This window comes from Dromiciops gliroides, chromosome 2, assembly GCF_019393635.1.
Source record: "Dromiciops gliroides isolate mDroGli1 chromosome 2, mDroGli1.pri, whole genome shotgun sequence".
NCBI lineage: Eukaryota > Metazoa > Chordata > Mammalia > Microbiotheria > Microbiotheriidae > Dromiciops > Dromiciops gliroides.
The window spans coordinates 122,149,408-122,176,298 of NC_057862.1; the positions used below are offsets into that span (position 1 = coordinate 122,149,408).

The 26,891-nt window shown below is 37.7% G+C and overlaps 1 protein-coding gene and 1 pseudogene across 1 annotated transcript in view; both read right to left on the reverse strand.

The window, feature by feature from the left end:
• TICRR (TOPBP1 interacting checkpoint and replication regulator) overlaps positions 1-18,028 on the reverse strand; it is a 39,961-nt gene extending 21,933 nt beyond the window's left edge. The window contains exons 1-10 of the mRNA XM_043986537.1: positions 17,014-18,028; positions 14,136-14,427; positions 13,212-13,450; positions 12,251-12,482; positions 9,600-9,729; positions 7,879-8,018; positions 5,271-5,492; positions 1,627-1,787; positions 496-596; positions 86-179 (exon numbers count right to left, since the gene is read on the reverse strand). Of these exons, the coding sequence (XP_043842472.1) occupies positions 86-179; positions 496-596; positions 1,627-1,787; positions 5,271-5,492; positions 7,879-8,018; positions 9,600-9,729; positions 12,251-12,482; positions 13,212-13,450; positions 14,136-14,427; positions 17,014-17,673 (2,271 nt within the window). The 5' untranslated portion in view covers positions 17,674-18,028. The remainder of the gene's footprint in view (positions 1-85; positions 180-495; positions 597-1,626; positions 1,788-5,270; positions 5,493-7,878; positions 8,019-9,599; positions 9,730-12,250; positions 12,483-13,211; positions 13,451-14,135; positions 14,428-17,013) is intronic.
• Positions 18,029-22,062: 4,034 nt separating this feature from the next.
• LOC122738386 lies at positions 22,063-23,363 on the reverse strand (annotated as a pseudogene).
• Positions 23,364-26,891: the final 3,528 nt, after the last annotated feature.

Consider the following 26,891-nt stretch of genomic DNA (forward strand, 5'->3'; position numbering starts at 1 on the left):
AAGGAAAGGAAAGAGAATTGACCCAGGAAAGGTGAGGCATTTAATACAGCCGTTCCATTGACACAAAACTAAACTATGTACTTGCCTCCTCTACTAAGTTCTCCATGTCATCTGAACTGTTCTGTATTGAAGGGCACTGCAAACACATCTCCAAACGAAGAAACACCTGAAGCTGATACCTATATAGACCAAAAAAATGCCGTCACATCTACTGTTGCTTGACTCCTCCTTACAGCTTAGCATAGACAGCTCTCCTTGTTAAAAAATAAAACAAAACTTAACAAAAACAGCTTCAGAGAAATATGTTTTACTCCATTTAGATGGATATAGTTATTAGGTAATCACGAAATTCTTAGAAACTATGTTAGAACACTATGCAAGATTAATTAGCGAAAATAAATCCCTAAATAGCCAGCAAATGTATTTTAAATGGTACAATAGAAATTAGAGGGCTTCCCTCCCACCTTTTTTGAGGTAAAGAAAGTATTTCCTTACTCTCTGACTTTGGCTTCCTTGTCCAGATTTTTATTCAATTGCTGTCGAAGACTTTTACTGGTCTTTAGGAGATAATTTTTTACTCGATCTAGACAGGTCATCTGTAGATACAGAATCATTATATAGTTTTAAACAGGCTATATACAAACACCTCCATTTCTGATCTTTCTCACAATCTATTCTCCATTATTACAAAGAAATTAAAGAGAAAAGGATCTTTATGTAAAAAAAATATTTAATAGAGCTCTTTTTGTGGTAGCCAAAAATTGGAAACCAAGGTGTTATCCTCCTATTAAGGAATGATTAAATAATGTGAATATAACGGAATATTATTGTGCCATAAAAAATGAAGTGGAAAATTTCAGAATAAACTGGGAAAACTTTCATAAAAAAAATAAGCAAAACTAGGAGAACAATTTATACAATGAAAATAACATTACAGAGAAAAGCAATTTTGAAAGACTTTAGAACTCTGATCAATATAATGATAAACCATGAGTCCAAAAGAATAAAGATGAAACATACCATTCAAATCTTGGACAGAGGGGTGATGGACTTAAAATGCAGAAAGAGACATACATTTTCAAGGATGATTTATGGGAGGGGGAGGGGAAGGGAAGGATGGATTAATAAAATACTCTTTACTAGAAATAATAATAATAATAAAAACAACAACAAAAAAAGAAAATGTGCCCAAAGGAAAAAAATGCAGTTCTTAACTAAAGAAAATCGTGATGCATTATTTAATTTGGGGAAAGGTCTTTCCATCTTCCACCTTTTTTGGGGATGAACAATACAATGAGATTTAATTTAACATTTAATGAAGGAACTTATCTAAGCAGGTACTAGCTACGTGGGTTAAATAGATTTATTTCAATTATGGTTGACTTTGGAGCCTTCAAAGGAAACAACACAACTGAGAAATCTGTGAATGGTAAGCAAAATGTGGTACTGACTCAAGAGAAGATAAAATTTCAACTTTAACTCATATTTCTATGTAGACACAAGAGCCCTGATTTTTGTCAATTTACTTTCCAATCTTGTGACATTTTAATCAGGCACAACATAATATGTGAGATTTCCTTCTATCAAAATATTGGACCTTTAAGAAACATTAGAGATCTTCCTTACTTCTAAATCTTCTAAATCTTTTGTGCCTCTGGATTTCAGGAACATTTTAATGGCTAAGATCATATTCTGGGCACTTGTATGTGTTAAAACTTCTCCCATAGCCACAGTTTTTTGGTAGTTTTCATTTAAGTGAGATAATAGTTCTTCCTCAGTTTTAAAATCTGTAGAAACAAAACATTATATTAAATTCAGCTAATATTCATTTGGCATGCTTTTTAAACACTATTTTCTGTGCAGATAATAAATAACTCAAGATAACATATTATAAAAATAGCTATGACCCTCCTGAGAAGATATAGAAAGGATGATTGTTTAGAAATCTTTCCCAAAATCAATATGACACACCCATGACAACTTAATGATTTCCCACCTAAAGAGACTTAATTGAGAGGGGTTGAGAGCAGTTTTCATCTTCATTTACATACTTTAGGCAAATTCCATAATAGTTTTCCCCAGTAATCAAAGCCAAAAATTGACAGTGGACCCAAATAATCAGATGCATTGGCCCTATATTCAACTCTATAAGACTGATGTTTTGCATATTTAGCATAAACATCTGGCAATGCATCCTAGAAATTATCTGTGAAAGGACTGATTAATACTAAACAGAAGTAACAAGGTTTCAGCTGCAGTTCTACTTGGGGAGTGTGACCTATTGTTTGATCTGACATGAGAGGATTAAAAAGTTGCCAGAAAAAGAATAAAAACCAACTTGACATTAAAATATGTTGGGCCAGTATTTTAAAAGGTGCAAATTCAAATCAAGTCTAATAGTAGCAGGGTATTACTTAAAAAGAAACTTCATTTGGAGATTCCTGACATACTGGAAATAAAGCGCATTGAACTTGAAGGAAAGGACCAAAATCAAATACTGGCTCTGCTACTTTCTACTTCGGTGACAGTGGGCAAATCACTGCATCTCTCTGAGCCTATTTATGAAGATGTAAAACAAAGGGGTGGAGGAGACAGGGTCTAAGGTCTCTTCCATCTCTGGATCTATAAATGACTAATTTCAGGACACTTGGGAAGCTCAACCTTTTTTGTCAGATTTATTACAGAGAATAAGAGACTAAGATATGGCTTTCTACTGTATTTCTACTTAGGAGGGTACCATAGGTATCATGACTCTGTAGTCAGAAGCTAAGGAGACTGGCACATTTCAGAACTAAGTATACATATAGATGAATGAACAAATACTGGGAAATTTGGGACAAAAAGACAGAAACAATTTCATTCTTTAAAATTCCAGTTTCCAGTATAAACAATCATTTCCTTTCAACAACAACAAAATCATTTTTATGTTTTTGATGTTTTTTTGTCTTTAATATGCTTTACTAGCTCCTGCTTTTAAAATTAATTTATATTACACATTTGCTATCTTATCTTGTTGGCTTGTTTTGTGTCTAGATCCCTAACTAAATTATGAGCTCTTTGATAACATTCTATATATTTTCCATCACTAAGAGCACACAATAACAATATCAGGCATGCTACTGGGACTCAATAATTACTTTTGTTTTATTTTCAAAACTTTTATCTTGTTTTTAATGTAGTTTTTAGCATCACCTTCATTTCTGAATATATCCTTTCTTTCCTTCCCCTACTCAGAAACTTATTCCTTTTCACAAAGATTAGAAAAGAGGAAAAAATGGTGTTCAGCAAAACTGATAAACACACCAACGGTTTCTGATAGTACATACACTATTACATATCCACTGTCCCTCACCCCAGTAGTGAAAGGACCCTACCCTGAAGGTGAGTTAGTGACTGATGAGTCCTTGCCTGGAAATACTCTAAGATGTGCCAGTCATGCTGCTCCCACTCTCTCCTTCTGGCCTTTCCTCCAGCCTGCTTTACCTCTATACTGCTGGCCAGCCCCCAAAGCAGGTGGCATTCTTTTTCCTTCCCAGCTTACTTTCATGTTTGTATTCCCCTACTAGAGTGCAAGCTCCGTGAGGGTAGAGGCTGTCTAGTTTTCTTATACGTCTCAATTTTGTTGATATTTCTCTGTAATCTGGGTCCATGGAGTTTGATTTCTTGAGATCAAACCCTTTAAGTTACTTAGTGATCACAAAGAATCAGAATAAGGAAAATACCTTTAGGGTAGGGAAAATTGGCCCGAGAGTCAAAGAACACTTGATAGGAATCTTTATCTTCACAATGAATTAACAAAGTAGAATGTGGAGAACAGAGATGAAAACAACTCATCTACCCCATCTCTCAGTTTGTTCTCCAATTCTGACACAGAAATTATTCTTATCCTTATACTCAAAACTATTCCTTCTACTACATTCAGTACTAAATCATTGGCAAGGGGATGCAAAGGTAATCTATCCATAATCTACTTTTTTCACTCGTACTATTTTTTTTTTTTGCTTGGTATATCCTCCCTCTCCAGACTAAATTCCAACACATCCTTTAAAGACCAATTCAAAATGCCACTAGTCCATGAACTTTCCCTGATTACCTCTGATGCTCTCCTGAGACCCTTAATTTACACTGTTGTTCAACTCTCTAATGCACTTATATAATACTGTGTGGGTTGTAGCTTTCTATATATACTTTATCCCCTTACTAAACCATAAGCTTCACAAGAACCATGTTTTATCTAAACTATGTATCTTGGGATTTAGCACACCAGAGACTGAATAAACACTTGCTGAATCTAAATCCTACACAAATATCATTTGAAGATACTGATAAAATAATACTTTCCATGTGTACGTGATTTTTTTTTCCAGGGCAATGGGGGTTAAGTGACTTGCCCAGGGTCGCACAGCTAGTAAGTGTCAAGTGTCTGAGGTCGCATTTGAACTCAGGTACTCCAGAATCCAGGACCGATACTTTATCTACTGTGCCACCTAGCTGATTATTTTTTATGATAATTAAATAACTATCAGACAAGGATTAAAATTCAATGTGTAAATTGCCCCTTCATTTACACTATCTTCCAAGTGACATCATTCTGTACTCAGAACTCTTCTGGTCAAATTAGGTAAGAACAAATATTTTTGTGAAAATGCCTGGGCACCAACAGATTTCAAGAAAATTCAACATCGTGAAACTGGGGTTGAAAATAAAATTTTGATGCCACTTTTTCCATTGGTCCTACATTTACCAAAATATTCATAGCAACAGTTTTTTTGTAGAAGCAAAGCGCTGGAAACAAATAAGTGCTCACTGATCGGTAATAGTTAAACAAACTGCTATATGAATGAAATGGAATATTACTGCACCATAAGAAACAATATATAGGTAGAATTCAGAAAAATATGATAAGACTTTGAAGTCAACAGAACTAGGAAAACAGTATACATGTCTATAACAATGTAAATTGAAAGAATAATAAAACAAAAATGAACTCTATATGACTAAAATAACCAAGCTGGACTTGGAGAAGAACTGGGAAAACCAAAGAGCTAAGAAAATCAATCTCCTCTCCTTTCAATGCAGAGATAAAGGAGAATGTAACTGCAAAGTGATTATGGTGAAAATCAAAATGTACCATTAAAAGATACTTTAAAAAAGAAAGAACACATTAAAAAAACAAACACAACGAGTTCAGGTATAAGCCAGGCAATCTACTGCAGTGGGCTTATCTGTCAACCACGCAGCTTCAGCCAACTAGAGGGTGTAACAAGTACCTTTAGGTTTGGAACTTCTCAACATTTTCCCTCTCTCTTCCAGTTTTTCCTCAGTTCTTCTAGAGCTTGCCTTTTGGACTATTTTCTCCCCAGCTGAGGAGGATGGGCTGCAATCTGGCTGAAGCTTTTGAGCTTTTACATTCAGCCTTGCAACATTCAACATCTTTAGAGAACGTGACATGCTCTTCATCTTTTGTCTGACTGGTGTACCAGGGACTCCCCCTGGAAAATATCAAAGGAAGAAAAAAAAATCATTTCTAAGGACAATTAAGAACTTATTCAAACCATTCTACAGAATTATTTCAATAAAATATAAGTACTACAAAAACCACAAGAGACATATAATAGGAGAAAAAAAATGGAGTTCTTTCCATTTAGGCTTGGGAACCAAAAAAACCATACCACGATCAGACACCACTTAGCAGGTTTCTATAGATTTTCCTAAATCTTCAGAAAATAAGAGTTATCCTAAGGTTTCCAATGAACATTTTTATATTATGACATCAGGGCAATGCCAATGAAGACTTGTTAATTCCAGTTCTAGAAACTAAAAATTGCCCATTATTGAGATATTTGCTGTTTCAACATCTCTTCAAAGAGACATATTAGTAAAAATAAAGCAAGAGCCTCAAGGAAGACTATCTCTTGAAAATAATTTTGTTGACTTTTGGCCACTGTGGCTGCTGGAATGGAAGCAGTCCAGCTTCTATACCTCTACTCTAGCAAAAACCTAAAAATCATACCAGACAAATAGTGGTCACAAAATCTAATGAACAACCACAATTAACTGACTTCATCTTTCCAAAAACCACATAGTTGGTCAAAAGCCAATAGACTATATAAGAAAGGCAACAGTGCCAGCAAAGGCAGTGCCAAGAATTAGATGGAAGACTACCAATATGACCAGAGACTGGTCAGAAATAGCAGTAACCTGCAAGTCTTTGTATCAACCCCCTCCACCTCCACTCCCCACCCCCTTTTTTTGGGTGGGGCAATGAGGGTTAAGTGACTTGCCCAGGGTCACACAGCTGGCAAGTGTCAAGTGTCTGAGGCCGGATTTGATCTCAGGTCCTCCTGAATCCAGGGCTGGTGCTTTATCCACTGTGTCACCTAGCTGCCCCCCACTCTACTCTTGAAATAGCTCCAGCAGGGATCCTGTAAGCCCCCCAGACCAGCATCAACCAGTCCAAGTGCTAGTACTCAAACTAAGCCACTCTAGGCTCAGGACTCCAAGATCCACAGCACACTGAGACACTAGAGGGCACTAAATATCTGGCACTCTGAACCTCGATCCAGGGTGGGCCTAACCCCAGGAATCAAAGCCTAGCACAAGAACCCAAATAACCTAGGTTGAGATGAAGCAAATTGCCAAATATAAAATGCATTAAGAGGTAGATTGTGGTCCTGACACAAAGCTTCAATTTAGGAACTAAGGCTGGTAGAATGAATAAATAAAAGATATATACTACTATAAAGAATTCAGGAGGACCTGAGTTCAAATTCGACCTCAGACACTTGACACTTACTAGCTGTGTAACCCTGGGCAAGTCACTTAACCCTCACTGTCCTACAAGGAGAAAAAAAAAAAAAGAAATAGAAATATAATAGATTTAGGGTTGCCCAAAAATTCAACCTAGAAAGAAAAGTAACTTTATAACAATGTCAAGTAGGGACTTAAAGGGGAAAAAAAATAGGATTTTCCACTTGTGCTGTATGAATACCTAGAAGAAGTGAAGAGAAAAAATTAAAAGCTCTGGAGGAAAGTAGGAGGAGAATAAGTAGTTTACCAAAGTAACATGCTACCTCCAAATTATAACAGACCAAACAGAAATAAATAACTTAACTAGACAGCAAGAAATATTAGAATAAAATCAAGACCAAAAAAATAGAAGAAAATATAAGGTATCTGCTGTCAAAAACAGCTGATCTGAAAAAAAGGTCAAGGAGAAGGAATTTAAGAATTATAAGACTGTCTAAAAATCATGATTTAAAAAATCCTGGTGACTACTTCAAGAAATCATAAATTAAAACTACTTTTATCTATTAGAACTAGACAGCAAAGTGAACCTAGAAAAAAAATCCATTAATTACCTCTTGAGAGAAACTTCAAAAGGCAGAAAGTCACAGGAATATTATACTCTAAATTTAGAGGTACCACATCAAAGAAAAAAAAATTTATAAGCAACAAGAGTTCAAGTGCCCACAAGCCATAGTCTGGATTACAGAAGACCTAGTAGTTTCTACTATAAACAAGATATTTTTGAATAATTATTCCAAAAGGCTTGCAACCAAGAATAACTTACCCTGTGGTAGTAAGGCCTAAAGATAAAGGTAAAAAGAAAAAAAAGAAGAGAGCAATTGAAACATTTAAAAACATGGAGCAAGGAATATAGAAGGAAGAAGAAATAAACAAGAAAAATTTGAAAGTAATGGTCTGAATTCATTATATACTTTTTAAAAAAGGAAGTATGGAATAGAGATTCAATTTCAAATATTATTATTCACTTTTTGTGTTCTACTTTGCATATGGAAATACTAATTTTTTAAAGATTTAAGTTCAAAACAAAAAGTTTTTTAAGAAGAGAAAATAATTTTGTTCTATACATACGTTTCTTTTTGTTATCTTCCTGACTAACTGCAGTAAATTCTTCACGAGATTTTCTCTGGTAGAACTCAGAGAGAAAATGTGTTAGCTCTCCTTCTGTCTTAGAAGATTCTTCCTTATTAGTTGAGGTAGCCTGTAGTAACCTGTATATAAATAAAAGTCAAACTATGGTTCACACATACAGTCAAATAACTCATTTATGTAAAAACTATTATTTATACAGTATTTTCTTCACAATTCTGTGAGATGAGTATTACTAATATCATTTTACAAGCAAAGAAAAAGATTTGCCCATGGTTACACGTTAGCTAAGGGGCAGAGCCAAGACTAATGCTCAAGTCTTTTGGGCTTATTCAATTGCCTTTCAAAGGTCAAAATTCCAGAAGTCTATCAATGTTATTATTGTAATTTAATTTTACTTTATTTTTTTGTGGGGCAATCAGGGTTAAGTGACTTGCCCAGGGTCACACAGCTAGTAAGTGTCAAGTGTATGAGGCCATATTTGAACTCAGGTCCTCCTGAATCCAGGGCCGGTGCTTTATCCACTGTGCCACCTAGCTGCCTTAGTCTATCAATGTTTTTAAAAGAACCGAATATCCTTCCAAAAACCTGTCAAAGCTCAATATAACTGCTTATATCTTATTGTTAAAGGACAGTATCTTGCTTCAAAGTTGTTGTTATGTTTAAACTACTTGGTCATATATAGCAAGTGATTTTAAAAAGTGTCTCATTATCAAATGTGAATGAAATTAGTTCCAAATAATTCCACTGGATTATATGGAAAGTTAGTTTTGGATTATTGATAAGGGTCAGAGAGAGTAGTTAATTGACTTCTAATTTTTTGTCTCTTGATCATTCAATTCTGTCTTAAGTCTGGGAAGAAAACTCAAGCAGAACCCTAACCAGTGGGTGAAGGTTAAATGTCTATGGAATTCTGAGAATTGCACAACTTTCAAAATTACCAGCTTCCATTACTTGATGTAATTTCAGGCTGGATGTGTGACCATGAGAACAGTAAATGTATATAGCTATCATAGACTCGAACCCCCCCCCCCCCTTTTCCCCTCACTAGAGGCACATAACTTTTATGGGTAATTATGTGAATAGAATTAACATTGATTTCATGGTATATAGTTCTAGTATACCTAGAGATCACATGCCAGAAAAACCCAACAGATTACGGTTTTGTTAGACCAAATTCTACAAAGCACATGAATCCTGCCCTCTTGACAAATGTTTATTTCACTGGATAAATTTCACCATAAACAAATGAACTAAGTCATTTAAGAGAATAAAGTTCTCTTCACTGGTGAAGTTAAGTAATTCACTTCATCAAAATGACAATATGAAGGGCATCAAAAAGAAAGAATGATATTTTGTAGAATACAAATTTCTAACAAATTAAGCACTGAATATATAGTCAAACTGATTATAGTAGATAAAACTATTTCAGATAATCCAAAGAATAGATTTAAAATAAGTCCTAATTGCCTTTAGGATATATTACAATTTTTTTTGAAGCAAATTCCTAATTATTTTTGCTTAGGTTGATATTAAAATAAATTTGTATTCCCTTGGCACGTATCAGCTGGATTTTAGAAGGTACATACTGGAGAAGCATATTGGCTGGCAGGGAAAAAGCCACAATCTAGATAATCCATATGCAGACAGCTGAGAGTTAACATCAATAACCAAGCAATAGAGAAACAAACAAGTTGTTTTACCAAAATGATTCCATTAAATTTGAACTTGCACCACTGTGATTAGAGAAAGGAAACCACTTTTCTACAATTGCAGCATTCCAAGGATGAGTCTGGCCAAGTTCCTGCTGGGCCCACTCAGGAACAGGAATATCTACTGGGGGGAAAAAAAAGGGTCATAGACAGGAAGAAATAATACATTACAAACAAACTGAAAATTTTAGAAAACGTGACCTTCCCTCCCCCTTTCAATTTCTCTCCCCAAAGGCCAAATCAAGAACTATTATTATTTATTTATTTTTTTTGGTGGGGCAATGAGGGTTAAGTGACTTAGGGTCACACAGCTAGTAAGTGTCAAGTGTCTGAGGCCACATTCAAACTCAGGTCCTCCTGAATCCAGGGCCCATGATCTATCCATTGCGCCACCTAGCTGCCCCCAAGAACTATTATTTTTAAAAAAATTGTTGTTTGACCAACAAATCCCAATATTGGCTATGGAACATGATATTAAAAGTGCAATAGTTGGGGCAGCTAGGTGGAGCAGTGAGGGGCAGCTAGGTGGAGCAGTGGATAAAGCACTGGCCCTGGATTCAGGAGGACCTGAGTTCAAATCCGGCCTCAGACACTTGACACTTACTAGCTGTGTGACCCTGGGCAAGTCACTTAACCCTCATTGCGCCCCCCCCTTCCAAACAAACAAAAGTGCAACAGCACCAACAAAACAAACATATTTGCAATTTTCATTCTAACAATACTTTCCTACAAATTATAAAATGTATCTCTGGATTGGGGTTCTTGACCTGGATCCACAGAACTCCAAGGAGTCTGTGGATTGATTTCAGGGGAGAAGGGGGTGACAGGGGAGAGGGGCGTCTGTGAACTTAGATGGGAAAAAGGTTACCTATTTCAATATAATTAGTTTCCTTTTATTTTATATATTTAAAAATATTATTCTGAGAAGGAATCCATAGGCCTAACCAGATTGCCAAATCAGTCCATGACACAAAAGTTAAAAAACTTTGATAGATGTTAGATAGTAATAAAAGTTATATGCACGTGCCTATATTTCTTAGTTTTAAAATAACATTCCATTGAATCTTCCAGTAAAGTACCACTTTTATGCCTTATGATATGGAGGGACCCTGGATTCTTGAAAGCTATATGTATATAATGTGAGCTCGAACAGGTTTTATTAAACTGGAAAGGCCTGGTCAGAGGCCATATCTGTTATCCAAGGACCAATCTAATTATATTCTGGGACACTTGTTGCCAGATTAGTCACAGAGTGATGAATATTTCTCACTCAAACTTCTTAGAGGAACTGGGACCTCCATTGATAGAGGGAGTACTCACACCAATAAATTTCAAGGAACTACTGCCTATAAAATGGCTTAAGTGTAATAAAACATCTAACAGTATTGAGAACATGATGAAAAGCAGATTAGAAGACAAACTTTTGTTAACTAATTACTACTTCGCTGCCTAAAATTATAGGTTTTTTATTGTTTTCTGAAATGGAATTCTATTAGATCAGGTCTGGTGGGGAAATTATTAAAATATGGCTCTCTTTTCCAAAAATATAACTTCCAGAATCTCTTTTTAGTGACCTGTTTTTGAGAAATATATTCAAAATTGAGAAGAGATAAAGCTTTATAAGTTGAGGAAATCTTATATTTCCATAAAGAACAAAAAGCTTATCAGTTCTAATACATTTCAACCAGAAACATTCTCCCACAAATAGAAAAAATAATTTATATTGACACTCTATACACAGCATAAAGGTGATGACCTTAGATTATCTGCAAGACTGACTAAAGTCAGTGTCTTCAAATTTACTCTGAAACAAAGTCAAAGTAGAGCATGGAGAACAAGTAAAACATTCTGCTTCCCGTCTATCCAACAAACTGCTAAATGTTTGCATTCATTTGCAAAACACAATTTTACCTGCTTATTAAAAAATTATGTAGAATTACAGTATTTACACTTGTGATCTACAATATCCAAAAATTCAGCAATGTTTAAGTGAGCAAATTTGACTTTACTTTTTGATGAGGTCAGTTAAAATTAGAGTAAACAAAAAAAAAATTGCTCCTAAATCACCACTGAATGTGTTCAAACATATTCAACTCCTATAAACAGTAAAATTTTCACTCTGAGGGCAACAATGCCAAGGGACTTAGGTTTGTTTGATTCCTGGCTCTGCTACTTACTACTTATACCATCTTGAAAATGTTACTTAACCCTTCTGGGTCTCAGCTGCTTCAAATGTAAAATATGGGAGTATATGAACTCCTGGAGTTTTTTTTTTTAAGTTTTTGATCTGAGGTGCATGAATTTGCTTGTTTGTATTTCAATATAATTGGTTTTCTTTATAATCCTAGGTATTTAATGAATTGAAAAACAGTATTCTTAGAAGGGGTCCATAGGCTTTACCAGACTGTCAAAGAGGTCCATGACAGAACAAAAAGTTTGGAACTCTATCTCTTTGGTGATCTCTAAAATTATCCATAAGTTCCTTTCCAGCTCTAAAGTTCATGATCCTATGACAATTGCCATAAGGAAGGTAGATACAATTCAGTTCTGCAGTGATTCTTTGTCCTTATGGACAGAGAAAAAAAGCTTATTTAAGGATATTTGAGCTTAACCTTAAGTTTAACCTTAGCTTATGTGCTTACCAGAAGTATTAGAATTTTCATGTGAATTATGAATCTGGTTCAATACACTATTTACAACATCAGGTAGAAGGTAAGTTGTATCCTGAAGATTTTCTGTCACATCTTTATGGAGATTTTCCTGAAAGTCACTGTGTTCATTTCGAAACACAGTAAGAATTGTAGCAGTGGTGGAAAGAGGAGATATAATTCCAGTACTAGGTGGCCAGCCTTCATCAAGAACTACATCAGCAACCTACAAGTGGAAAAGGAAATCCAAATGATCTTAAGCCTATTATTGTGATGTCCAGACCAGAATGTAGGTTAGTGAAAAGTTAGAAGTTGAAAGTTTCTTTTTACATTTATGGTTAAATTAGAGAAAATATTGCTCCTTGGTCTGAAACAGCAAAGCATCATTTCACAATAGAGTCAATAAAGGAAAACAGGTAACTGACAAAACAAATGAAAACCTGGAATACAAAACTCCAAAGGAGTAAGTGCATTTATGGTTGTTGTATTATCCCTTTATGAATTTTATCTCATACTAGTCCATCTGGAATCTAAAATGGTGTCAAATGGGCACCTTTTCTTTCTGGGTTCCATACTTTCATGTATATATACATACACAAATATCTGTGTTCTTTTTTTTTTTTTTTTTTAGTGAGGCAGTTGGGGTTAAGTGACTTGCCCAGAGTTACACAGCTAAAAAGTGTTAAGTGTCTGAGGCCAGATTTGAACTCAGGTACTCCTGAATCCAGGGCTGGTGCTTTATCCACTGCGCCACCTAGCTGCCCCACAAATATCTGTATTCTTACAAATTGTATACACAATTTATTTACATCCATGAACACAGACACTAGCATTCACAATTATCAAGGCTATACCATATGTTCTCCAAATTTGGGAAACATACTTTACTATGTTAACATAGAAAGAGATATAGTTTTTCTCTTATATGAAGCTATTTTATATAAGCAATATTTACCAAATGTAATTCTTCATCCGAAAGCCTTCTAACAAGTTGCTGAAACAACCTCCCTTGTTCTGATTTCTCATTCTCCAAGCTCTGTAGCATCCAGCTTTCTGTGGCAAAGCTGCTGCTCATTGGGTGAGTCCAGTGGGTTACAGTGCCATTTAAGAAAATACTGACTGGTCTCTGAAAGTTCCTTTGATGCACAGCTAAAGGTTCAAGGGTGACTGTCCAACTTTGCTGAGGCTCATTACCTGTTTCATAAAGAATAACATTAAATTTCAATTTAAGAAAGATATTTATAAGAAAAATGGGGAAAAAATAAATGACTTTGTCAGTCGTGGTTCAAAAGCAATTATTTGATTCAATGTCTATACTACAGTTATGGAGCATCAGCAATAATGTCACTGATTCTGCAGAGGAAGGCAAAGAAGTAGCTAAACGGAACTACTAACAATAGACACAAATTAGTTATGTAGATGATGTCTTCAAAATTATGGTTTAGAAATTCATGGGAAAGAATTCAAATAGTACTTACTAAGCATAAAAAAGGAGACTTTTAAACCAAAACTCAAAAAGCCTAAGGGCTAACAACCTCTACATGGAGATTCACCTTTATTCTATGACTTCTTTGGTATGTTTACATCTTCTGATTCATTTCACAAATAATTCAGTAGCTTTGATGTCAAAATATTGCATATGTACTTCAAAAAATAGCCCTTGACCCAAAGGAGCTTATAATAAGACTTAATAATATTAAAACAAACAGCAAAAATCTGCCATATAACAAGAAGAATAGCGGCTTACATCTATGTAGTGCTTTACAATTTGCAGAGCCTTTCTCACAATGACCTTATAAAGAAACTGAAATGGTTTGTTCAGGATCAGAGAAAGTGAGTTCTCACATTTAGCTTCTGGTTAACGGCCTTATTTTCTTACCTTCAACAGGCAGGAATAATGTTCCTTCTATATGTGGGAATGATGCCTGGTGTCTGGGTGGCTTGCACAGCAAGCAGTTTAAAGTAGATTCAAATGGCAAGCTTGAAATCCATGGGGAGAACTGGAGTTGAGCAGGTCCTGGGTTAGCCTTCACCCTTTCACAGTAGGGCAACTTTTCACCATCTTGATTAAAGCACTGGGTTACAATTTCAGAAGGCAAAATAGTACCTCCTACACGGTGGAACAGTTCAAACATTGTCCAGTAGCCAAGATGGTCTGGGGAGTCCTGAAGCTGAAATAAAATCAGTCTCAAGTCATCAACCAGTAATAATAAAAGAAACGATAGGAAAGCCAAATCTACACCTGTATTAGAGAATCAAATTATTTAATTAGCAAATTTAGTCAGCAAAGGACAGTTAGAAGTCTCCCACCTTGGTCTAGTTTGAGAATATAGTATGGAGCATCCATACCATTAAGCAAATGTCCACAACCCTTTCCTATCTTTCCTATTTCTTTCTCTCTCTCTCTCTCTCTCTCTCTCTCTCTCTCTCTCTCTCTCTCTCTCTCTCTCTTTAGCGAGGCAATCAGGATTAAGTGACTTTCCCAGGGTTACACAACTAGTAAGTGCTAAGTGTCTGAAGCCAGACTTGAACTCAGATCCTCCTGACTCCAGGGCCAGTGCTCTATCCACTATGCCACCTAGCTGTGCCTCCTATTTCTTATAAAGAAAATAATACTTCCCCAATAAGAAAAATAAAAGTAATACAAGGCTTGTAGAATGCTCAATTTGCCCTTTCTTTTGACTCAAGTTCAGTAGAGGGCCAGAATTTGTAATAGGTTAAGTTTTTAAAAATGATACCTGTACCAAAAAAAAAAATAAAAACACTTGAATAACCACCAAAAAAAAATGTTTCCAGGTCCCATCCTGATTCACCTACTTCCAAATAGCATGAAACACAATAAAATTCTAGAACAAGGGAATTTTGAAACACTTGGAAGTTATTTACAAATGTTTATTGATACTTTATTATTATTTTTTTTAAATCGTCACTTTCCAAAGATCCATGCCAATAAGTATGCTCCCTTGCAACAAAGGATGGGGAAGCAGAACCAATATATTGGTCATATCTTAGAGTTTGTTTTAGGGAGATTTCAACAATTCATTAAGCATTGATTAAATCCTACTATGTACAAGGTACAAGTCACTCACCTTCTCTGAGTCAGAGATAGGAACTAGACCTATGATTTCAGTAGTAGAAGAGAACTCACCGATGAAGAAATTTCCTCTAACAATACAAGTTAAACCTTCCCTGCAATTTCTATCTTAGAGAGTTAGCTAGAGCACTAAGTGGTTAAATGACTTGTCCAAGGTCTCTCAAATGATTTGCCCTCTGACAGTAATGTGTCAGAAGCTGAACCTGAGCCCTAGTCTTCCTATTTATAAGGCCAGATCGCTAGTCATCATACTATGTTGCCTAAGACTCATCTACTAAACTACTAAACCTAGCTGAGATCTGCCAGGGAGTTCCTACAGAACCCTTACTGTACTCTACTTTCAGGGGATATAAAGAATAAGCTCCTCAAGGAGTTTACAATCTAAAAGGATGATAGGCTTTAGAGCCAGAAGAAAACTTAAAAGACATCTATTCCAATTTCCTCATTTTACAGATTACAAAATTGAAATGTTAAATAATTTGCTCAATGTCATATGGGTAGTAAGTGACAGAAACAGGATTTAAAGCTAGGTCTTCTGGCTCCAAATGCAGTGTTCCACAAGTTCAAGAGCAATAAGCTAATTGCCTTACTACTTACATGCATCCAGAATGACCATAAGAAACAAAATCTAACAAATGCAAAGAAGGGATCTAGATAGAGCTATGAAAATCTGAGATGGGGAAGTGCATTCAAATAAGAATAGTTCAAGGAGAGATGTCATAAGTACTGGGAAGAAGTGGAGAGCAGGGAGTCCATAAGATGTCAACATGTGAGTTCATCAGCAAACATTTCTTTGGCATCTATGGGAAGGACAGAATTATATAATTGGTAATTTTACCAATTTTGAAATCAACTCAACCTTGATTAAGCCCCTACTGTGTATAAGGCAGAAACAGCATAATTTAGTGGACAGTTACACCAGATGATAGAAAAACCTGAGTTTAAATCCTGATAAGTTTTAGTTGGGTGACCATAAGCAAGTTCTTTAACCTCTAATGTACACCAAGTATCTATTTGGGAACCATAGATTAAGCTGTGCTGGTGGTGGAAGGAGCACCTCCATGCTAACAAATTTGAGAAAAGTCTGTTGTGACAGAAAGTTGTCCTTCACTTAAGATAAATGACATGGGCAAAGGAAAGTCAAAGTGCTATGAGAAATATGAATTAGGAGATATTAAATAAAAGTCATTTGACAGAAGAAACCGAATCCAAAGAAAGTTAAGTTACTTATCCAAGTCACACAACTCTTTAGTGGTCAAACAGTTCAAGAAGAAAAATCAAATACACTACATATATTGGAAATGTGAAGAAAAAACCAACAACAAAAAAACCAAACCAGTGCTGATACCTAATAAGGGTGAAAAAACTACAGTGAGTGTTTCTGCTTTATAAACGACCCAAATGAGTAATTTATTTCTACTTCGGGAATAAGAGGCAGCTCAGAGAAAACAACATTGTATTTGGAGTCAGTGGACTTGAGCTCCAAAAAGCTCTACCACTAACTTTGTAGCGCTGGGCAAGTCACTTTATCTCTTTGGGCCTATTTGCTTAAATACCTAAAATGAAATGGCCAACCCAGCTACGGTCCATGACTTTAAGGCATTTAACAAAAGCTTCATTTTGTCTGCACCCACAAGCATTTCCTTCTGTGTCATAATCCTACCTTAGAGATTTCAGTAGTATCCACCCAATAAAGAGAAATCTTTCTGCCCATCAGAATTTCCTGAACTCTCTTGGGCAATAGTTTTTCCATGACCACTTGGGTGGTGGGTGTTAGGTGTTGGGAATGGGCATCACTCCTGGCCACAAACTGCAGCAGCTCCCTTTGGGAATGAGGGCATGGGGAAAAGAGGAAAACGGCATTCATGAAGCCTCCGAGGTCAGCATCAGCTCCCCCAGGCTCATCGGGGGACCCTAGCAATCGTCTCCTGCTGCTTCTTAGGAAGGGCTTTGTAGGCGACGAGATTTCGGGCAGGTCCCACTGGTAATCCAGCAGGGTTTCCGTCAAGACGTTCTGGATGTGAGTGGCCCTGGTCGCAGGGCCCGGCAAGTGAGGGCGCTGGGCCCGATCCCCGAACCTGGCTTCCAGTTCTTCCTCGAAGTCTTCCCAGCTGCTGGGCCCCAGCTCACGGAAATCGGAAACCCGCGACGGCCGGCTCCGGGCCCCCTGAGAGTCAAAGAACTGGAAACCCCAGCGAACTCTGCCCAGGCCGAAACGGCAGCTCAGGTAGTTCAGGAGCCGGAGGGCGACTAGCTGGATGTGGTTCTTCCCGACGGCACCGGCGGTGTCCAGCAGTAGCAGCACGTTGTGACAGCGGCTCATGTTGCCTGAGGGGGGTCCGCGCACCCTTCGGAGGTCAGGGTCGCGCGACCCCGGGACGACGCCTCCGAGATCACCCTCGCGCCCCCCAGGGCCGCCCCACCGAGGTCGGCGTCGTGCACCCCGCCTCCTCTGCAAGCCCTGCCAGGGGCCGCGAGCCCCTTTCCCAGTTTTCCAACTCCGGGGACCACAAGTTTGTACTTCTCCAGGCAGAGCGCCCAACTGCGCGGACTCTGCTTTGCCCCTTGCCTACAGCATTCCCTTTATGCCCGAACTCGCTCCTCAGGGATTCTCGTTCTCTTAGCAGGCGTTTCTCTTTCTTTTCTCTGGCTAAAACCTGGGTTCGGGCCTCCCTTACCACAAGGCCATCGCCATTCTCTTCTTCCCTTAGTCAAATGCCTCCCGCGCTCTCTATGAGACGCTCCCATTGGCCGAGAGAGCTCTTAGCTCCCGCTCGGCTCTGAACGACACTCTGTTTCTATTGGTCTCGTCCTTACGTAGATAAAATGAGCAACGCCCTATCTTGTCGCTAACCGGAAAAGCTTAGGAGGAAAAACCAGCTCTGAATGGGCCGATTCCATGACGCTTATATAGGGGCGGGGCCACCCCGGAAGAAGCTGTGTGCTCACTGGCCTGAGTTCTGAGTTTAAAATTTAAAGACTTGTGGGGGGGATAGGGGCGGAGTTATAAAGACGTCTGAGTACGTGCATGCGTGCGTGTTGTGTGTGTGCTTGCGTATTTTTTGTGGGCGAGGAGGGAGTGTTGGTCTTCCTTCCATAAGAACAGGCTTGGAGGCAAACTGTAACCAAAATGTTATCGTATGATAAAAGGAAAAAAACAACGAAGCAAACAGGACGCTGAATTAACATGAATAATCTTGGTGAGGAGGAGAGATGAGGACATGCTCTTTTCTCATATCGTCGGAGAGTTGGGGACTATGGGCGTGGCATATTTCTACAATGTCAACATAGATTGTGGTATCTGTTGGTTTTGGTTTTGCTGAACTTTGTTGGCAGGATGACTGTATAGAGATGTATAGAAAATGACTGTAATGTCATTCACTTCTGTTTTGGACAAATCTGTTTAAATACATGTTAGATCCCTCATTAAGCACCTTGAGAATAAGTACCGTCCTGTAGTTAGTGCTTAATAAATTGTGTGAGATAGGAGGAATAGCAAGCTGGCCATCTGGATCTTGTAAGAATATTGAAAAGGTAGGCCCAGAAAAAAAATACAAAAAAAAAAAAAGGTAGGAAGGGGCCAGGTTGTAAAGAGTTTTAAATAATTAGGAACTTTATATTTGATCCTAGATGGTAATGGGGGCATTTCTGTTTTATTGAGTGTGGGAAGAGAGGACATGGTCAGACTTGGAAATCACTTAGTCACCCAGCTTATTGGTTATGGTTGTTTGACTCTACATGACTTCATGGACTTTAATCTAAGAGGTTCTCTTGGCAAAGATACCCGTATGGTTTACCATGTTCTCCAGTTTGCACTCAATTTACAGATAAGGAACTGAAGCAAATTAGGGGTTAAGTAATTTTCCCATGGTCACACTGTTACTGTCTTGACTCCAAGCCCAGTGTTGTATCCACTGCACCACTTAGCTCATTATAGAGATGACACTTAACCTATGTCTTGCTGACTTCAAGGCCAGATCACCGTCTCTAAGTTTCCTTGAGTATGCTGATCATTTTCTTTTGGACTAGAGCTGAAATTTTATTGGTGCAGGGCAGCGGTCTCCAGACTTTTTTTTTTTTTTTTGAAAGTGAGCTCCTATCAGCAAAGCTTTGGGTATGCACCTTCAATCCATCAATCAGTATTTATTAAGTAGCATTCAGCTGTATTCTCATATAACTGCAATGAAAGTATATATTTGAATGTCTGAAAACACATATGGCTTTCCTTAGTGGTATTCATGGTACCTAGGTGGTGAAGTGGATAGAGTGCCATGCCTGAAGTCAGGAAGACTCTTCTTGAGTTCAAATTTGGCTTCAGATACTTGGTAGCTGTGTGACCCCGGACAAGTCACTTAAACCTGTTTGCCCCAGTTTCCTCATCTGTAAAATGAGCTGCAGAATAAAATGGCAAACCACTCTAGTATCTTTGTCAGGAAACCCCAAATGGGATCATGAAGTCTCAGGCACAACTGAAATGAATGAACAGCAAAATTTACTATGTGCCATGCTAAGCATGGGTGATACAAAAAAAATTTTAATTAGTCCTTGCCTTCAAAGAGCTTGAATTCTAAAACTACATTTTAATTCTAAATCTGTGTCTAAATATGTATATATTAATGTATTAATGCATTACTGTACTATATGTACAATATAAAGCACAAAATAGGAACTTTAAAAGGATGAGATAAAAATTAAATAATATTTCATTAAAAAAAAGTTTGGTTGGATTGTAGAGTGCAAGAAAGGAATAAATATATAAGGCTGGAAAGGTAAATTTATTAATGACAAACACTTTTTTCTCTCACTAAAATGTTATTAATATTTTAATATTTTATAAAACACATAATGCTAATTAGTAAGAGCAATAAATCAACAAACATCTATTATACACTTATTACAAACAAGGCATTGTGGATAGAAATAGATGAATGAAAAAAATCTGTACTGGAAAGGAGCTACATTATTTTTTTTTAATTCTTGTGCATGCCCTGGGGGATGGGGTATACTTGAAGATAATAATTCTCTGTTAGAAATTAAAATGTCAGTTAATTTTGTTGGGGAATTTATCAGCCTGGATTTCTGGAGATAACAGAATCTCACCCACCAGCTGCATCCACTGACATCAAATAACTTGTGTTGCAAATTGAAAAGAAAAAGCTTTATTGGCATGCAAAGGAAATTTGCTTGCTGGTAGCACTTTCAGCTTCTTAGGGTACAGATTTTTTTAAAAATAAATTTTCAGGCTTACTTAGTATATACAGCTAATCACCAGCATTCTGTGGCAATTTAGGATATCTAAGTAGCACATTTCACAGAAGGGAGAGGGAGAGGAAGGGTGAATCAAACAGAGAAAAGGGAGTGTTTTGGGAGGCATATTTGGGATTCAACTGGGAAGATTTGTTAGTGGAATGAGAAAACATTTCCTGCCCAAGGGCAGAAAAGGAAGTGACCAAATACTTTTACAATTGTTAAAGAAATACCCCTGCTCTAATTTTTCAATTCAATAATTTATTAAATACTTACTACTTATCAGGCAGTCTCTGCTTGGCACTGAAGATACATATAAGAAAAAAGAGACAGCCCCTGCTCTCAAGGAGCTTACGGTATAACACAAAAGGAAGCTGAGAAGTGTGTGTGGGGAGGGATCAGTGGGTATTTGGCATGGGGACATAGTTTTCCACGGAATAGAAGTCAAGTACAGCTGCTGATGGAAAATAGAGTTATCAAGAAGGTTGTGAGCCCTCTGTAAAGGAAGTTTTGGGGCATTTAGTGCTCTGTCCATCAGCCTTCCAATCAGAGCAAGGTGTAGACTATCAAAACCTGAGCCATATTTTGTGGTGATGAGATTTCAGGTGATACTAGGGAGTAAGGGGATGGGATGGAATGGGCGTGTTGTTCCTTGGAGTCAAAGCTAAGCAGAGTGAATTTATTTTAAGATACTTTTTTTGGATGTAATAGATATTTAATGATTTAGTGAAATATATTCCAAGAATTTATGTTGGATAACATTTTATCCACAAAACAACTACTTCAACCAAAGGTATAACCTAGAGAAATCATTTTAATACTAAAAATTAGCCTATTTTAGCTTATTTAATAATTTGACTGTTTTGTTCAAAAAGAAACAATAAAATATATCATCCAAAAGAAATTACTCACTGTGAAACCATAACAAAATTACCCTTATCATTACATTTATTTATCAAACTTCCAAATGTATTACTCTAAATAATCATAAAATAATTATGAAAGTCTACAAATAACTTATAAAATTCTTGAAACATGGGAATAAATAAATCCATCTCAATTGCTCTCCAAAACTTTTCTCTAGTTCTTCCAGTCAGAAATTTGGTTTCTTTCTCTGGCACATTGTTTTTTGTTTTTTTTGGGGGGGGCAGTGGGGGTTAAGTGACTTGCCCAGGACCACACAGCTAGTAAGTATCAAGTGTCTGAGGCTGGATTTGAACTCAGGTCCTTCTGAATCCAGGTCTGGTGCTCTATCCACTGTGCCACCTAGCTGCCCCTCTCTGGCACATTGTTAAAAACACTATCTTATGCATTTTAGTTCTTAGACACTTAGGTTTACATTTTTTTTTAATTTTTAGAAATTTAATCTGAAGGTTACAAAAATAAGGAGACATCACATGCTTAAGTTAGCAAATCAAAATAGTTTATTTCTCTTGGTATTGAATTAAGAAAGGATCAGGAGAGGTTATTTAAATAATATTCCTGGAGGAGCTAGCGTTTTCATAGCTAACTCCGTCTCCTGAATTTTTTGCATTATTTTCAGTGAACAGGAAACTGTTTCTCTTTGTAGGCTCCTGGTTCTTTTCTTGATTATTGGGGAAGAGGGTTAGGTGTTAAACAGGCTTTAAGATTCCCCTAAGATGCCAACTACTGACATGGTGACTGAGTCATGACTGACCAGCACTCTTTGATTGGATTGTTGAAGGGAGACACAGCTCTTCTTAAAAAGATGCTGAGCATGTTCTTTAGGGGAGGGCAGAAGATAAGGCTGGATAATGCATGTGAATAGTTGTTTTTATTGCTGGGTGCTTGACCATCATTCTTCTCAATTGCACAAAAATCATTTTCTTTTCCTCACCAGGTTTTCATCCTCCTGTCTTCATCTTGCACTGTTGAACATATTAGTACCAAAGAGCCTACCTGTTTTTGCTTTTGTTTTTTTTTTTTCAGGGCAGTGGGGGTTAAGTGACTTGCCCAGGGTCACACAGCTAGTAAGTGTCAAGTATCTGAGGCCGTATTTGAACTCAGGTACTCCTGAATCCAGGGCTGGTGCTTTATCCACTGCGCCACCTAGCCGCCCCCAAGCCTACCTGTTTTTTCAGTAATCTCTGTTAGGTACTGGTGTCAGAATACTACCCAAGCTACATATATAAGAAGAGGTGGAAAACTTCCAGTTCTCCAGCTTCAAAGAACTTCCAGTGTTTTTGTGTATCTGAAACTTTTTTACCCCCACAGACCATGTGATGTTTGTCAGGCATTTCCAAACCTAAAACAGGAATACGATACTTCTGGGTGAGGTATTTCTGCGACTCTTGTAACCTCTCAATAACTAATTCCATCTCTTTTTTTCTTTATGGCTTGCCATATAGCTTTTTGTTTTTGTTTGTTTTTTTGTTTTGAGATGCAGTGAGGGTTAAGTGACTTGCCCAAGGTCACACAGCTAGTAAGTGTTAAGTGTCTGAGGCCAGATTTGAACTCAGGGACTCCTGAATCCAGGGCTGGTGCTCTATCCACTGCGCCACCTAGCTGTCCCTTTCTCTTTGATTTCTGATGTAAACATAGAATAGTTATATTACCTTGGGAAACTCATTTCATCTCTGAACCTCTGTTTTCTTCATCTTTTTAGTTTAAGAGTATAGGTCTCATGATCCCAGTCCCTAATAGTGGGGATAAAGGAGCTCCCTGGCCCAGTTGGGTACTGTGCCAGTGGAAGGGTTCAGCAGCGGTGGCAGAGGGGCTGCCACTCCCTGACCTTGGGGAGAGCATCTTTGGATACTTCTTTAGTGAAAGCTACACAATATAATCAACAAGTAATATATCATAATATTCAGTGAATATAACAGCTTTTCAGCAGGAGTCATGTAATATTTTCCATTACACAATGAAAAAATAGGCAAAAGTGAACTCTGATTTCAACTCAACAGAAAGTTTTCACTGTAAATCCATTCTTCTTCCTTTGAGAGGGCTCATAACCTTCCTGGTAACTCTTAAGACAGACAGCAAAGTTGAAGTACTCATTAAGACATAGCTACAGGGGTCTCTTATCCAAGAACAAGAAATAGTTTTTATGATGAATGGGATTACCTGGTATACGGTGTACTTTAATGGTTACATTTTATTTCTCTTCGGTTTGAGCAATGTAACTAGCCAAGCTGGTGAATTTATTTTTAGATACTTCTTTGTTGAAAGATACACAATGCAATTCACAAATATGTCATAATATTCTGTGAATAGAACAGCTTTTCAGGAGAAGTCATGTTGTAATATTTTCCATCATGCAATGAAAAAAAAATACAGGCAAAAGTGAATTGTCTCTGATTTCAATTCAACAGAAAGTTTTCATTATAAATCTGGTCTTTCTTTACATGGTTCTGCTTAATGGATGGTATTATAATTTTAATTTCTTATTTATGTTTGTATATTTTAGTTGTATTTTTATATAACTATGAGGAACAGCAAGAAGGTCAGTTCCACAGAACCAAAGAGGGCAAGAAGCGGGAGTGATTTCCAAGACTGGAAAGGTAGATTGGGACCAGGTTGTAAAGGATTTTAAAACCCAAACAGATATTTCTATTTCAGGCAGTCAGTAAACATTTTTTGAATACCCACAATATGTCAGGCACTTTGCTAACTGCTGGGGTTACAAAGAAAGGCAAAAGATAGTCCATTTTCTCAAGGAGCTCACACTCTAATCGGGGAGACAGCATGCAAACAATTATGTATGAACTCGTTCCATAGGAGATAAACTGGAGATAACCACAGAGGAAAGACTAAGATTAAAGAGGACTAGGAAAAGCTTATTGTAGAAGGGATTTTAACTGAGACCTGAAGGTAGCTAGGAAGGTTAGGAGGCAGAAATGAGGAGGGAGAGAATTTCCAGCATAGGGGACAGCTAATGAAAATGCATGGACTTGAAAGATGGAGTGTTATATGCAAAGAAGTCAGTGTCACTGGATTGCAAAGTTCATGGAGGGAAATAAGGTGAAAGAAGACTGGAAAGGTAGGAGTTTTGAATGCCAAACAAGAGGATTTTCTATTTGATCCTGGAGGTGATAGGGAACTATCAAAGATTATGGTGTGGTGACATGTGACAACAGAATGTACCATAGGAAGATCAATTTGACAGTTAAATGAAGTGGGGGAGAGACTTGAGGTAGAAAGACCAACCAGCAGGCTATTGAAGTAATCCAGGAATGAGGTAACTAAGGCCTGCTCCATAGTGGTTGCTGTATCAGAAGAGAGAAGAGGACATATATGAGAGATGTTATGAAGGTAGAAAAAAACAGGACTTGGCAACTGATTGAATATGGGGGAGTGAGAGAGTGGAGAGTCAAGGATAATACCTAGGTTGCAAACATGTGCTTGTGAAGATCATGGTACCCTTTATAGAAAAAAGGAATCTAGGATGAGAGGAGGGTTAGGGGATGGGAAGATAATTAGTTCAGTTTTGGATTATATTGAGTTCAAGTTCTACAAGACATCTAGTTTGAAATGTCCAATAGTTGGAGAGGTAAGACTGGAGATCAGGAAAGAAGTTATGACTGGGCAATAAATCTGAGGATTATCTGCATAGAGCTGATAGTTGAATCCATGGTAGCTGATGAGATCACCAAGTGAGATGATAGATGGAACACTCTTTTGGAGAAGATGGAACATGACTTGGATGATGATACAACAAAGGAGATTGAAAAGGAACAGACAAGTTAGAGGAGAAGCAGGAGACATCAAGGTTTCACTAATGTGTCAAGATGGAGAAGGAAGGAGAGTGTAGATGGTGAAGAGGTGATGACTTGGGGAAAGAGCTTAGGGGTAGAGGGATTGGAAGTCACAGTGAGGAAAAAGAACCACCTTTGCGGTTACAAGGCAGATGGAGAGGTGTAATGACAATAGATTTTAATCAGTTTCAGAGTTCATGAACATGCAAGTGGCTCATCTATGAGTGATGACAAGAACAAGGGTATAACTTTCTTTGTGTGTAGCCAAGGTGGGGTAGAGGTTATGGGAAATGAGGAAATTGAGGAATGGGGAGGTTAGGGTGTTTGAAGTAGCAGTTATATGTATATTGAAGTCCCTTAGTATGAAAGCTGGAGTTGGGGAGGAGAGAAATCCTGTGAGACAGGCACTGAACTCATTGAGGAAAGAAGGGAAATGCACTGGAGGTCAGTTGGCAAGCTGCAGCTACCAGAATTTTGATTGGGTAGTAGAAGGGATTGAGAGAACCTCAAAGGAAGAGAGGTTACTGGGTGATGGTGGTAGAGAGTCAGCCTGTAAGTGACAGTGGGGAACAAGGAATATTCCAGTTTCCCCACTTCTACCAGTGAGTTAGGGAATAAGTGAGAGTGCAACCAGTGCTGAAAAGGGTGGCCAAGGAGGCTGTCACTAGGAAGGAGCCAGTCAGTGAAAGCCAAAAGATGGAAGGAAGGACTTGGAAAGGAAAAGATATAAGCTGAAGACAAGTTTGTTACTTATGAAGTAAGCATTAAAGAGAGTTGTTGTTGTTGTTTGTCCTCCATTCTCGAAGAGGACCATGACACTGGGGTGATGTTGTGACTTGCACTGAATTGGATTTCAGTGAGGGAGGGCTGTGCAAGGTCACCAACCTCACTCTTTCCTCCAGAGCCATCGGGGTCCAGTGGCAAGATGTACATCAGGAAGACTAGAGATAGCCCCAGATTTTTTAAGGCAATTGGGGTTGTGACTTGTCCAGGGTCATAGTAAGTGTCTGAGGTGATATTTGAACTCAGATCTTCCCAACTAAAGGGCCAGTGCTCTATCCACTGTGCCACCTAGCTGTTTAAAGAGAGTGGAATAGAAGGGATAGGTAGCTTTAGAGTGGAATGTTGTCGGGCTGGGTTGAAGGGGATAGGAGGATGGAGATCAAAGTTGGAATAACGATGGGGGGAGGAGGGTTTAGGATCAATAAGATGGAGAAGGTGTGGTAGAGCAGTGGTGTGCTAGAGACAGCTTGGATGGGAGAGTAGTGTTGATTGTTAGATTTTTCAGTGTGAGCATTTACACCTTAGAAATTGACAAACCACTACAGATCAGGGCTTGATTTATTATTTTGTTGATTTCCAGACTTTGTTTTTTGATTGTCTAGACTAAAGAAAACGATGGAGGAAATGTTAATAATGTAGATTAAATTTAAAAGTGTGTTGTGAGTACATTTTCCCCCCAGAGAACTGTTTGGTAAACATTTATCAGTATAACCGTAGGTGGGATTTTGTTAATCATTGAAGAATGACTTCAGGTGGGTTATTAATATCGCTAGGTTGGGATGTTGCCCACAGGGTA